General features: G+C 40.1%; 1 protein-coding gene across 4 annotated transcripts in view; it reads right to left on the minus strand.

The window, feature by feature from the left end:
- Positions 1-14,722, minus strand: part of LOC149138227 (ARM repeat superfamily protein) — a 161,823-nt gene that overhangs the window by 56,148 nt on the left and 90,953 nt on the right. For all 4 annotated transcript variants that reach the window (XM_089449625.1, XM_089449624.1, XM_089449627.1 and 1 more), the window contains one exon: positions 14,370-14,495. In XM_089449625.1, the coding sequence (XP_089305751.1) occupies positions 14,370-14,495 (126 nt within the window). The remainder of the gene's footprint in view (positions 1-14,369; positions 14,496-14,722) is intronic.

The following is a 14,722-nucleotide window of genomic DNA, read 5'->3' on the forward strand; positions in this document are numbered from 1 at the left end:
TGAGGAATGAGCTTTGCAGTGTCTAGTTGATGAGTTTTGATAAAATCGAGGTTGTGACGTGCATGCCACAAATCTAGGAAAAGCGACACTTGGCGGGAGGTTTCTGAAATGATCCTTGCATGTAACCTCCAACTGCTAAAAATAGATCCCTAAATCAAGGGATGCCTTTGCATGCTGCCTTGGGAGAAGCAGTCCATGCATGCAAATCAGTTTTGCTCAGTCCCGGAGGGAACCGGTCAACCTGAAGGCACATGCATCGGTTTGCAAGCCTGGGATGAAAATCTGCGCAGTTTTTGGGCTGAGTAGAGATGGTTGCCCCAGAGGGATTGCGTAATTTCTGGTAGGAACAGGTGACTGTCTCCCAGGATTGCGCAATTTCTGGACTGAGCAAGTGTCCTGGGATCAATTACGCAATTTTTGAGAGGAAGACTGTCAGGAAGAATTACGCAATTTTGGAGCCTAGTTGGGTTTGCGGAATTTCTGGAGGGAACGTTGGTTTCCCTCCAGAATTGTGCAATTCCCAGAGGGCGCTGGTCAACCAACAACTGACACTAAGTCCGGAAAGCAGCGTGTGAAGGGGGTGGAACAAACTCGCATCCGCAGGCTGACAGGACTCTATGAAACAGTTGAAGTTGATGTGCTTGACAGTGCAAGACATGATGTTGAGGATGGTCGGTAGGTAGGCTCCAAAATGAAGCTAAGGCAAAATTTTAGAGGGTGGTTGTAGCCACTACAACACTTGGCGACACACTGGTAGAACTCCAGCTCTCTGAATGGACCTTGTTCGTGAAAAGCAAGTCTAACACCTCCGGAAGTATTGTTCAGTTCTCTGGTCGTCTTGGTTTCCACACTTGCTTGATTGTAAGATGTAGCATCTGCCAAGCCCTTGGTCGGTTGACACACATTCCAAGCCAAGCCAACACAGTTGTTTCGATTGGGGATGAGGGGTATATTGGTGCACAAGCAATATAGTCGTCAGAGTTTTAGTTTCATCTCTGGTGTTGCTTCGTTGCCAGCAGGCCTGGACAGTACCCCGGCGGAGTCACACAAGAACACAAGCATCACTCCGCTACCAGCAAGCCTGGTCAGTACCCCGGCGGAGTTACTTGCATCACCTCTCTATGCAGGAAGCCTTTCTCTTCTTTCGCCTTATTCATTTTCCTTTTTCATTTTCATATTTTCATTTTTTTTTCATTTTTTCATAACTGTGCATAGCACTTATTCATTTCAGAGGCGGAAGAGGGATCCCAACTTATTGAGAGCAGAAGAGGTTGTTCCTTCAGAGAAATAGTTTGTATATGCCTCTGACGTGCTTGTTAAGGTTTTCCCCCTCACCTTACTCTACTTGACTGAGCTGACAAGGATTAACCCAAAAACAACCGACTAGAGTAGGTGATACTAGTTCGCGCGCAAGCGTTGTGTTTTCACCAAGCTTCACTTCGAACAGTACGTATTTTCCATTGATGTATCATGGACTGAAAGTAACAAGTTCTTCATGAGAGAGTGGACAACAAATAACCAAATGTTAATAGTTGTACAAGTCCTCTTGTACTTCACCCAACTTGTTTCAAGAGTTGCACACGGTCCATGTGAAACTAACCTACGGACATAAACAAGCAAACAAACCAAAAAGCAAAGCAAGAAGCAGAAGAAAATGTGTATGCAAAGCGAGTAAGCAAACAAACACACAAAGAAAGAAGCAAACATGCATGCAAGCAAACAACTCAAAAGCAAACACTACTCCTACTCCTAAGCTAATAGTGCATGGACCTGATCACGTGAAGTGATATTTCCAATGCAGCCATCGGCGCATTGGTCGACCCCTATTGGTGAAGGCATGGTTCACGAACCTCGCAATTGCGCAAACCAGCAAGCATGAAAGATATAACGATGAAGACGAACACACTTTGAGCTTAAGTGCGTCCATAGAAAAGAAGTAAGTGAAAGCGCATAACATGCACTCTGTGGACTTGCCATGGTGTTATGATACACTACGTGCAGATGTTGAGTGTATGCATTCTCTTGACTATGACATGCAAGCAAACATGAGAAAGGTAGACCACTTACGTTGTGCAAGTGTGCTTGCTGTGTAAGATTCCTCCAGTACATGAGCGATGGGATCGTGTAGCTCGAGTGGAGGAAGCAAAATCTGAGTGTTAGATTGTTCTTGAATGCAAAGCAGAGAGTGATGAGGAGCCTTGCATGTTTCAACAATTTCTTGATCAGAAGAGAAACCAACCTCAGGACAACGAGGACCTGACATAACCATCAACTCGGGCTGAAGTGCCTCGATAGTCTGCGGGGTTTCGACTTCGTCGACAGATAGATCATCATAGACTAGTGTCTTAGACAAATTAACAATGATTGAATCAACATCGTGATCAAACGAAGAAGTAAAGAGATCACAACAACCAAGATCAGAAAATTCAAGATGTTTGTTGGCATCCTCATGATTTGATGAATCAGGGAAACGGGTAGATGAGAAGCAAGGATGTTCACCCTCTGTGTTTTCAGAAATGACAGATGACAAATTGGACGGATTTTTCTCCGCAATGTAATGACAGACTGACATTCGACATGTCCTATGAACAATCGAAAGTAGAAACATCCGGAAATGAGTTTTCTCAGGGAAATAAACAGTGGCAGAATCACAAGGGATGTCGGGATAGAGTGGGTGAGGTGCAGATGGAAGGGAGTCATCCTTCATCACGGGTTCTTCTTTAGATTCCTGCACACACTCATCACGAATGATGGCGCAGGTTCGCTGAATAACACCAACTCTGTCAACAGCTTGATCCTTGTTCACAGCAGGTGAGGAGTCCGGAACGGAAGAGCACAAGACAGTACAGTCCGGAGGATCAACGAAACGCGGGGACGGAGGTTGAGGGAATGAATCGACATGACAACCAACAGGCTTGCAAGCCAAATCTGCGTAGATATCAAGAGCAGGTGAGGTGGGAGGATGTGACAATTCAACAAATGTGTGTGCATAATCTCCCACATCACTTTGCGGTGGTGGAGCTGTTTGATGAGGTGAAGGCAGATAGTCACTTGTGACCGCAACTGTGTCTGCCTATGATTGCGCAGCTCCATCACCGAAGTGTGCTAAGTGGAATCCGAATGATTTCAAGAATTATGGATTTTCAGATATGTAAAGAAGATACTCAAATCTTCCATTGAGAAATTCCCAATCAATCTCATCTTCAGGAAATCGGTACGCAAGATTACAAAAGTGTGTGTGAAACTGTTCAACGAATTCATCGGGTGCTTTTCGTGATTTTAGAAATTCTTTATCGAGTGCTTTACGGTTAAAGTGATTGAAAGCGCAATCAAACTCTACGACCAGATGAGCAAGAGAATGAATAGATTTTTCAGGCAGCGTGGCACACCAATGCAATGGGTGCCCTCGAAGCGTGTAGCCGAACAAAGCGCAGGTCATGTATTCTTCAAAGATTCCATTTTTTTTGCATGAGCCTACAACGCCGACCGCATGCCTAACCAAGGCTACATAGCCTCCACCATCATATGTTTTGTGTAACAAGTTATCCGAGAGCTCTTCCGAGATTTCAAAGTCATTTCCATAAGACATACACTCCAAAAGAGAAACTCTGTAGTTGGCCATGATAGATATATAAAGATTCAAAACAGATGTGAGGACTCAACTTGTCATCTGGCCCTCCTTCTAGCGCCAAATGTTAACGGTGTTGGACCCGCCAACATGTCAGGGGATCTCCCGGGTAAGAAGTCCCAATTAGACCTCAGGCCGTTTGGTGTAAGAGTGCCAGTAGTGAGTCGTACGGTATCGCCTTGACCGTGGTTTCGCACAGAGGCAAGTAAGATGCTCCTGTTGGTAACAAGGGTGTGACATATGCAATAAGTCAAGGAAGGTGCATGAGAGGTTTTAACACACGGAGGGTGAGGTGAGTGCATCCCTTGGAAACCTGTGAAAGCACGTAGTTAAGAAGGGAACACACAAGCAAAGACGCATCACAACATGGAAGGCAAGTAAGCTAGCAATCCAAAGTGGTGGTTAAACCAACAACACATTTTAGTAAGATTCATACATACATATACAGAAAATAGCTATACATGCATGCGTAAGCAAACAGATACATATATCATTTAGAGTAAACAAGATAGTTGTGTTGACCACTACGTGTCAACGACCCATAGCAGTACACCCCCTTTTTTCACAAGAGGGATAGCGCCTGATCAATGTGTCTATGTCGTCTAGCTTTCATCATCAACCTGATTGTCATGTTATAATGTAAACCCATTCTACATGTATATGATGTAAATAATCTCCACATATCTGTGTCATGTATGTTATTGCCTAGGTAAACCTATTTTTCTCGTGACGATCTACATTCTGGGAGGTTTTTGTCTCACCAATCCATTCTTGGATGGACGGCAGAGTTTTCCTTCAGCCTTACCCCAAAGCCGGAATGAATTTTCTCACCAGGATCTTAGGCGAGTCCTAGTTTTATAGATCAAGTCTATGTAAAAGTGATTTGGGAATAATCCTGACTATTTGGTTAGATATTTTATTACAAATTGCTTAATCTGCTCGATTATATTTGTGTCACAGAAATGGGTAGTCTATAAGGGGTCTATTTCAGATGGGTTTTCCCCCTTGTGATGTAAAAGATATGAAAATGATGATGTAAAGTGTCTTGAGGGTTGGAAAAATAATTTATCCCCTCATAGGTTAATTAATTAAATTTTTTGGCCAAAAATTAATTAAAATCCTAAGCCAGAAATTTAATTAATTATAGGTCCTAGGTAAATTTAAATTTTCCAAAGGCAAAATTCGTGGGTCCTTAAAATTCAAATTTTAAAAGGTCCCAGGACTGAGGTAAATTAATTATTTTGCTAAATTTTAAGCCTTTGGTCCATGGGGTTTAAGTCAAAGTCAAATTTTTGAGGAAATTAACTCAAAAATTTTATTTTTGAATTAATTAAAATGCATTTAATTGAAAAATTCGAATTTCCTCAAAAATTTAAAATTTCGACGGATGAGATTAAAAGAAATTTTGATCCTCATCAACGGTCGAGATTGCTTTGACAAGGATCAATCGAACTAGCCGTTGGAGGATTTATCTTTAAATAAGAAGTCATTTTTCAGTGAATACATCCGATATCTGGATCGTGTACTAAGCTCTCAAGCTCTCTTGTATATTTTTTTGAATTAATGCAAAAGTCTTTGGGGTTTCAATGTGTTGTAGTGTTCCTTTTCATGAACTTATAGTAACATTGTTTTAATTTCTGCTTAATATTATGTGAAAACTATCAATCAATAGCTCTCTTAGAATAATTTGAATACAGGTATCTTATTCAGTTTGTTGGATCTAGGGTAACATTTTTAATTTTGATTGAAGTAGCAGGTATCTCTATTTCCTCATAATTTTATTGTTGTTCTATTTTTTTACTTGATTCGATGGTTGATCTAATGTTTGCAGAAGATCTCTCAGGTTCTCATTAAGTGTTTGGGGATAGTTCTCGGTTGGACCAGCCAACTCTCAACACATATTTTCTGAGGACCCTACTTCATATAAGCCTCAGGATTTATCTAACGATAATATTTTTTCTGTAGGGTGTTTTTGAGCTAGTACCTCTCTAAAATTTCAAAATCTTTTAAATATTTTGTGGAAATTTTGATAGATCTGGCTATTAAGAGTCTTAGATTATCAAATCTAGGAGCGGAGTTGGACTCATACTCCTCAGATCTGATAGATCTGTAAATTATTTGTATAGATCTGTAAATTATTTGTGTAGATTTGTTATTTACTTGTGTAGATCTGAAATTTTGTAACATAATTTTGAATTTTAACACTTGGGTTTCTTTGTTTTTCTCTATTTTTGTATATATTGGGTATTGGGTTTTTCTCTTTTCACTTGTGCAGGAATAAATCTGAGAAATCAACCAAGAAAATCTTCAGATCTGAACTAGATCTAGACCCTAGAGGGCAAGATCTGAGCTCAAAGATTGTTTGCAGGAATAGATCTGAGAAATCAGCCAAGTAAATCTTCAGATCTGAGCTAGATCTAAACCCTGGAGGGCAAAATCTGGGCTCAAAGATTGTTTGCAGGATTAGATCTCAAAAATCAACCAAGTAAATCTTCAGATCTGAGATTTTTCAAGCAGATCTGGGGGTTTTGAGACAAATCTAGGCCCTGGAAGGCAATATCTTATCCCAAATCTTTTTACAAGGCCAGCCATTAAAGATTTTGCAATAAATCTAAAGATCTGAAGCAAAATAATTTTTTTCAGAACAAGGGTTTCAAGTTTTGGGGCTCCTAAGCCCAGATCTGCCTTTTCCTAGCCCAACGCTAGTTCTATTGGGCCTCGTGCTAGCTCTCATTGGCCCTAGATTCCTTTGCTCCATTTCTGATTTCAATATTTGATTTTCTGAAGCTAATCATTGGTGGGTTTTTTGCAAAAAATTTGGTAAAAAATTGTGTTTCAGATATTGAATTTTTTTTTGGCAACTTGGGCAAGTGATCTTCAAGGCCTAGGGCCTAAGGGTTTGATCTCTAAACCATCTTTTTCCTCATTGTTTGCTACAGCAGTCACATACCTTTCTAATAGTGGTGAAAAACACATCTAAGTGGTTTGAAATTAACTAAAAAATTGCTAAATACATTAATAAGTCATTTATGTTTGATGTGTATCAAGGATTTGGCCTAGATCTACATTTTGGGTCACTGTTATCTCTGAATAATTCTGTTTCTGAAGTCTAAAATATAACAGTGGAAAAATTTCATGTGGGTTAGCCTAAAATCAGTTCCTAAGTTGTCTAATACATTAAGGAATTAATTTCTTGACTTGGGCATTCATCATTAGGCTTATTTCATGTTTTAATTGTTGGCTGTAATAAGTATATCAGATCTGATATAATTCCGAAATCACATCATAACAGGCTGAATTTTTTTTATAATTAATGTGGGCAAGTTTGGAAAAATTTCAGTAAATTTTTGGCATAAAGATATCATTGATAGCTTACTGTTTTCATTGTCATATTGCTATTGTCATAAAGTTTTTCTTACTGCTGTCCTAAAAATTAATTTCTAAAAATTAAGTACTCTGTCATGGAATTGTGATAAAATGCATATCCTTTGTTTCATAAACTAAGTATTTTTTTTTAGAATCTGTTGACAATGATATCGAATCGCAAAGTTGTTTTTGTTCTCTTTGAGCTAAATTGTATCAAGAAGATTTGAAATAAGTTGGTGTTTTAACTATAGTATCTTCAAGAGTTTATTTTCTAAGTCTTCATCTAAAAAACAACGAGCATTTCATTTGGGTAATTGAGGGCCTTTGCGGCATAAGTGTTTTCCCATTCTTGAGTCTAACTTCATCTCATCTTCCAGTGCATTTGCATATAAGTTAACTTTGCATAGATAAAATTTACTTCCAAGCATAAGCTTGGTCGATAGACAGATAGATCTCCATCCATCTTTTCTTGAGAAGCCTGTTTTAATAGTACTTAAAACGGTGACCTTGCAGTCGTCAGAGCCACAGTTCTCTGCAGCGCCGGAGGCACCGGGTATGTTAGAATTTCAGGAGAGGTATCGTTAATCACACCTTAGTGTGCTTCTCCTGATCTTCTCTCTGCCAATTACTACGAAATCAAGCTCAACACAGAAAGGATTGAAGGGTTCACATTTAAATAGGCATTTAACTAAAATTAACCAAGATTCTTGCATCTCATATTAGTTTTAGGATCTACATTTCATATAAAATAGTCATTCATCTAAGCAGCAGTTGCTAATCGATTACTTGGTCTTAATTTCCCTAGCAATATCGTTGACTCCATAAGGCACTGGTATCAATCGTTTAAAATCTAATCAAATCCTATAAGTCTTGCTAAATCTTATTCAAGTACTTGATTGCTTCACTGTGTCTCCCAAACTGGTTGGTTCCCAACTAGTTTTTCTTCATTCCACTTTTCCATAGGGTCTACCCCCCTTAGCCTGTTGTAGGGAGACAACTTAAACAGAGAGATTGGGGATCAGGGTGACAGCCCCCGATCTGAGTCGTTGTCGCGGTGCCTAAACATTCTGTGCGACAACAAGTTGAAATACAATACGACATATGCATGAAACGTGTTGGCTCAGTTATATTAAGAAGTGTAAGTTCCAGTCACACAATACATCCATGTCCAACCACTAGTTCCGACAGCAGAAAGTTACAGTCATTGTCGTCTGCTCCTCCAAAGAGATATACTAGCTTTGCGCAGTGGAGAAGCAAAGGCTCGTTCCAATACTGTCCAAGCTTTCTCTAAGATACTCATATTGAAAGTTGGCTGACCAAAAGCCTTTACAATGAATTATGAGGGACTATTTATAACAAAGGGTGGGATGACTCTTGACATTCCCCTTTGTGACCGTTCATCTACCCTCATGACTCTTCAACTACTCTATGATTGTTACATTCAACTATCGACACTTGAACTTCCACTTGACAAGACGTTACATTACAATGCACATGTGCCCATGTGAGACAAAATGGCTTGAGCAAGCCATGCAAGACATCACTGACACTCGGACCGTTGTGGTGAGACAAACTCTTTGACATCCTTGTGATGGTCGAAGGTGGTGAGCTGATGCCAAGCTTGGTCATCCGTGATGGTGTTCGTGCACTCAATGGTGACATCTTGTTGAAGCGAACTCTTGCCTTCGTTGCATCCGGGTGCACTAATATGGCTCCTCCATCCAACTCGTCTGATATCATGTGCATGGTCGTCCTCGGTGCGACAGGACCAGCAACATGTTAATGCATAGTGTCTATGCTGATCTCCAAGCATGTGCTGGGGGTAGTGCGCATCAACTTGTCATAATACACATACAGCTCCAGTCAGACTTACTTCTTATCTTCGCCTCGGTGAGTGTGCCAAATGAGTGGGATCGCATGCGTGCGCACATTGACATGCATGTTGTTGCATTCCCTTGCGTGCAATCAACAACACTGCTCACATTGTCTGCTCCGTGCAAGTTGTTGGGATGCATCTATAACTTGTATAGGCGCAGTTTCATTCGTTTGTGCATGTTGCGCCCCCTGTTGTACCTGTTCCTGCTGCAACTCATTCTCTCCTCTGTGCAACTCATGTTCTTCCTTGAGTTGTTGCTTCAGCACATGCAACTCCTTCTTTGTTCCTTTCTCTGCCTTCGCACGATCTTCGTGCCGTGATGTCACCTCATAGCCTCAATCTCCAAAGCTGCTTTTGTCGTGAGTGGATCTACTTTGAACTTGCAGTTTGGCTCTGCCTTTATGTTGTCAACAACCTTCCTCTTGCATTCGTCGCATGCATGCATACTGCCTTCTGCTACTGTTGATGGTGCTTCTTGCTGTGGTGTCGTTTCCATTCATCTTGATATCCTTGTCCATGAACAATTTGATGTCTTTGTGGATAGGCAAGTTCATAGACACTTGATCGACTGCATCCCCAGTTGCACTCTTAACGTATCTTTGACTCATCTCTCCTGGAAGCCGTTGTACCTATGCTGCTGGGAGGCTGATGAACACCTGTGATGCCTAGAGACATAGCAACACACATGGCAAGCAATCTGTTAGTCGAAAACCAAAACAAACTTGAGGACAGACTTGCAACATCCCGTGTGATTGATCGTGAACATTGCGCAATTTCCGTCGCGAGGTCGGGAGACTGACTACCAAAATTGCGCAAGGCACAATTCGGGTTGTGGGGACGCTGACTGATTGTTGGAATTGCGCAATGCATAGTTCAGCCTGGCCTGCTCAGGACTGAAACTGCACAATGCGCAATTTCAGTCAGCAGTGACATGCAACCAGCAAACTGCATTGCGTAGTTTCTAGGGCTAGCAGGACACTGCCTCCAAGAATTGTGCAATGCAAGCCTGGAGGTTAGTGTTGGGCCAGACTTGCACAGTTTCTGGAGCGGAGGCAAAGCCTTCGCTTCCAGAAATGCACAGTGCTAGCCAAGCAAGGCATGGTCCGAGCCAAGGCATCCCAGACCGACCAACGGGTGACTAAAAACATGAGAAGTCTGAATGCATGATGAGATGAGTGCAAACAAGAGTGAATGATCATACATGCAAATAGCAAGTGCAGGATTCAGGAAACGGGAAAGCATGCATGTGTGTGAAGCGAGTCGCCGCAATGACGACCGTTCGTGCAAAAACAGTGTCATGCATGCGACAGCAATGAGATGCGAACGAAAACTGAAACAGTGCTTCTACAAGCTAACATACATCAAAACAACAGCAAGCGCTCACTGAAATCAAGAAGACAGCACTCACACGAAGCAAAACACACAAAAAGCGACAGAAACGTAGCGCGAAACATGAAAAGCGGGCTTACCCCGAAACAGCTGAGCTGAATGTGCCGACGACTCCTAGATGCAATGTGGGATGTCAGAGCTGCAAGGTTGATGTGAGGAATGAGCTCTGCAGCGTCCGGTTGATGAGTTTTGATAAAATCGAGGTTGTGACGCACATGCCACAAATCTAGGAAAAGTGACACTTGGCGGGAGGTTTTTGAAATGATCCTTGCATGTAACCTCCAACTGCTAAAAATAGATCCCTGAATCAAGGGATGCCTTTGCATGCTGCCTTGGGAGAAGCAGTCCATGCATGCAAATCAGTTTTGCTCGGTCTCGGAGGGAACCGGTCAACCTGAAGGCACATGCATCAGTCTGCGAGCCTGGGATGAAAATCTGCGCAGTTTCTGGGTTGAGCAGAGATGGCTGTCCCAGAGGGATTGCGCAATTTTTGGGAGGAACATGTGATTGTCTCCCAGGGTTGCGCAATTTTTGGGCTGAGCAATTGTCCTGGGATGAATTGTGCAATTTTTTAGAGGAAGACTGTCAGGAAGAATTGCGCAATTTTGGAGCCCAGCTGAGTTTGCGCAATTTCTGGAGGGTAGGTTTGTTCGCCTCCAGAATTGCGCAATTCCCAGAGGGAGCTGCTCAACCAACAACTGACACTAAGTCCAAAAAGCAGCCTGTGAAGGGGGTGGAACAAACTCGAATGCACAAGCTAACAGGACTCTATGAAACAGCTGAAGCTGATGTGCTTGACAGTGCAAGACACATTGTTGAGGATGGTAGGTGGGTAGGCTCCAAAATGAAGCTAAGGCAAAATTTTGGAGGGTGGTTGTAGCCGCTACAACAAGTCCCTAGAGTTGTGACATAAAATTTTAACTTAGTCGAACAAATCCCTAGATCAACTTTGCATTCCTCAACACTTAAATATACGGATTAAAGTTTTCCTGAAACCATTTCCACCTGTTTGAAATTGTTTTGCTTGCGAGCAACCAACCCACATTTATTTAATGCATATGACGAAATGAAACTATCAGTAGCACTACTATGAAATAATATTTGAGTTTTACGCCGTTAATAGTACCTGAGGATTCCACTAAAGTGGATTGATGTTCTGCCTGGTTGTTGTTAACTACTGCGTGGATTTTATGATTACCTTGGGTATTTGATGACGGTTGTTTTCCTACTCTATGCATTACACTTGATGAGACTTTCGGAAAATCACGTTGAAAATGTGGTCCTCCACATCCCCAACAGTTAACCTGGGGTGGTCCCCTTGTGTCAGATTGTGAGTTTCTAGAAAAGGAGGTTCATCCTCTTGTGCTACTTCCTCTCGTACTTCTTCCTCTATTAGTAGTTCCTCGAGATTTCCACTGAATTGTGTTTGATGATTCAACAATTATAGTATTAACTGTCATGGGAGCTCTTGCTCCTACTCCTCTTGGGGTAAATCTATTACCATAAGGAGGTGGTCTCGAGCTACTTCCCCTAAAGAAGTTTCGGGGAGTCTTCCCTAGAAATCCTGGTTGTGGGGCTCCTATCGGTCTGACATCTCTTTTGATCCCTAGATGTTCCTCTGCATAATGGGCACATTCAACTGCCTCTGCAACTCAAAATGGTTTCCACATTCTAACCATGGCACTGATTCGAGGATGATTTAGCCCATACACAAAACGCTCAACTTGACGTTTACCGATATCTAAATAAGGAACGTATTTTACGAGTTCCATAAACCTTATCTCATATTCCTCCAATGTTTTGTTACCTTGGACTAACATGTGGAAAGCTTCGGCTTGCTACTCTGCTCTTGAAAGTAAGGTGGCAAGTATTTTGGCAGGGAATCTTTCCACGAACAACTCCCAGGGAACATTGTCCGAAGTGAGATGTAATTGTTTTTCTAGGTTTCCCCACCAAATCAAAGGACTTTCCCTAAAAGCTGAAATATAGTGATTTTTGTCTTACAGATAGACGAATATTCTCTTAGTGCGAAACACCTTGTCATTCCTTTCAATAATGATTCAGCATGTTCTCCAGCTCCCCTCCTGAAAATTCTAGGAGTTTAATCTTTTGGAGTTCCCTAGAAATATCTTTCTTTGGTTGTCTATAATCAAAACCTTTGGACTCCTTTGGGTTTCTTTCCTCAAGGTGAGCTTGCTCTTCCTTGGTATGGGCCATCGGCGGCCCTTTTATTGTTTCCAAGTTGGCTTCCAATGAACGCATTATAACGGTTAGCTCAGGTGCTGAAGCGGTTGGTGTTGATGATGGTATCGGTGGTGGCGATGGCGATGACGACGGTGGTGGAAATAGCAATGACGATGCTACCCGATGGCGTCGTCATTGTTGATATGTCTTTACCATCGCAGCTTTTCCTAGACACATAATAAGATTATGAAAATCTGAGGTATAATTTAGATTTAATAAATATAATTTTGTAAATTCAAGCTCACATACGGGTATAGTTTTTCTGCTATTATTACCTGCAGGAAGGTCTTACTGATATCGAGGTCAAGGAGGGTGGTATCGCTACCTCCTTGTCCTAATGCATGGTGATCTATCCTGATGCGTAATAATACTTATCAAAATGCATGGGTCCTATATATATATATATATATATATATTTTCAAATTCAAATTCAAGTTTAACAATAATTTCTTACAAAATACAAAATACAAAATGCAAAATGAATAATATAATATAATCAATAACATAATTAATAAAAGTGCATAACATAATATATGAAATAATATAATCACACAAAATCATCATAAAATCTTACCATAATCTTAGAATTGTAGCAATCGATTATTATAATATCATATAACGTCAACAGAAACTGAAGGAATAAATCTGTCTGTCTTTGATAGAATTCTATGGATTCAAGAGCCTTTGTAAATATACATGTTATGGAACCAAAATTAAAGTATAAATTTTATCTATGTCTATGTCTATTTACCACTCATTATTTAAAAAAATGATAATTATTAAAAACCATAACATAATATGTATGTAAGTGGCATATTTTGTATTATATATAACATATATGACCCACCACCGTGTGAATAAGGAAACTGAGGCTTAGAATTAAAAAGCCAGTGTTATAATCATATATAATACCATTTTGCTACCTATGTGCCAGTGACTTCGCTGATGTCTATCAGAAGACAAGAAATTATTTACTTAATGAAAGTAACACTCAAAAGAGATCAAATCATCTCCAATGAAGATCAAGAAAAGATTAGATTGAACATCATAAGGTGGCATTGAAAATGATCAAATCATCTCCTATGAAGAGCAAGAGCAAACACGGTTAGGACTTGCAATACCCAAAAGAGAAAAAGATCTCACAATATTGCTAACTATCAGTGCAGATTAAAAAATGAACAATCTAGCTTTCAATAGCCACCATTAATGCAAACTGAAATTTAGAATTAAAAAATATATATATTAGAATCATATATAATGCCATTTTTGCTACCTATGTGCCAGTGACTTCGCTGCTGTGTTTCATAGGACAAAGGCAAGCAATTACTTAGTTATTAAAATTCAAAACATATCAAATCATCTCCAATGAAGATCAGGAGCAAACATGATTATGACTTGTAATGCCTAAAAAAAAAGATCTCACAATATTGTTAACTATCAGTGTAGATTGAAAAAGAACATCTAGGTACCAGTGACTTTGCTGATGTGTATCATAGGACAAAGGCAAGAAATTATTTAGTTAATAAAAGTAACACTCAAAAGAGATCAAACGCTTTTGTTGCTACAAAAATTATAAACCCAAAATTAAATGAATTTTCTGCAGCAAACAAAAATCAACAAGAAAGCTCATTTCACCATACATCAGAGAAATAACTCTAATAGCATATGTTTGTACTCTTAGAATGCATTCAAACCAAATGAAGCATATAGTATGCATAATGATAAATTATCAAAAATAAGTAAAAACTGACTCAGAAATACAAGCTTAAGATAACTTGTATGTTTATTTAATCTATTCATGCCTCACAGATTTTCCATATACATAGATTAAATATAAGAAAAATAATAATGAGTAAGAATAAGTACCACTTTGTGAAAGAGATGCCAAGGCTTTCATGGCTTCTCGGCGTGTGAGATCATCTGGAGCAGTGTTTAGCATGTTTACAAGTCCATGGACGCCACCCATCTCCACTATTGTCCTCCTCCTATCATCTACAAAGCATGTAAACTTGTTGATACCTCCTTATTCCTATAAATGTCTTGGCATAGTCATTGCCTACTGAAATATAACATAATCAATAATGTTATAAGGATTATAAGAACAAGATATCCATTTGACATAATATTGCCAGTTAGTGTGATCAATCAAGTGCTTAATCACATGACCTTGAAAAAAGAATGATCATGCAATCCTTCTATCGGAATACATAAATGTTGAA

This window comes from Pinus tabuliformis, chromosome X (assembly GCF_031772625.1).
Source record: "Pinus tabuliformis cultivar Carrire ecotype Pingquan chromosome X, CPIR1, whole genome shotgun sequence".
NCBI lineage: Eukaryota > Viridiplantae > Streptophyta > Pinopsida > Pinales > Pinaceae > Pinus > Pinus tabuliformis.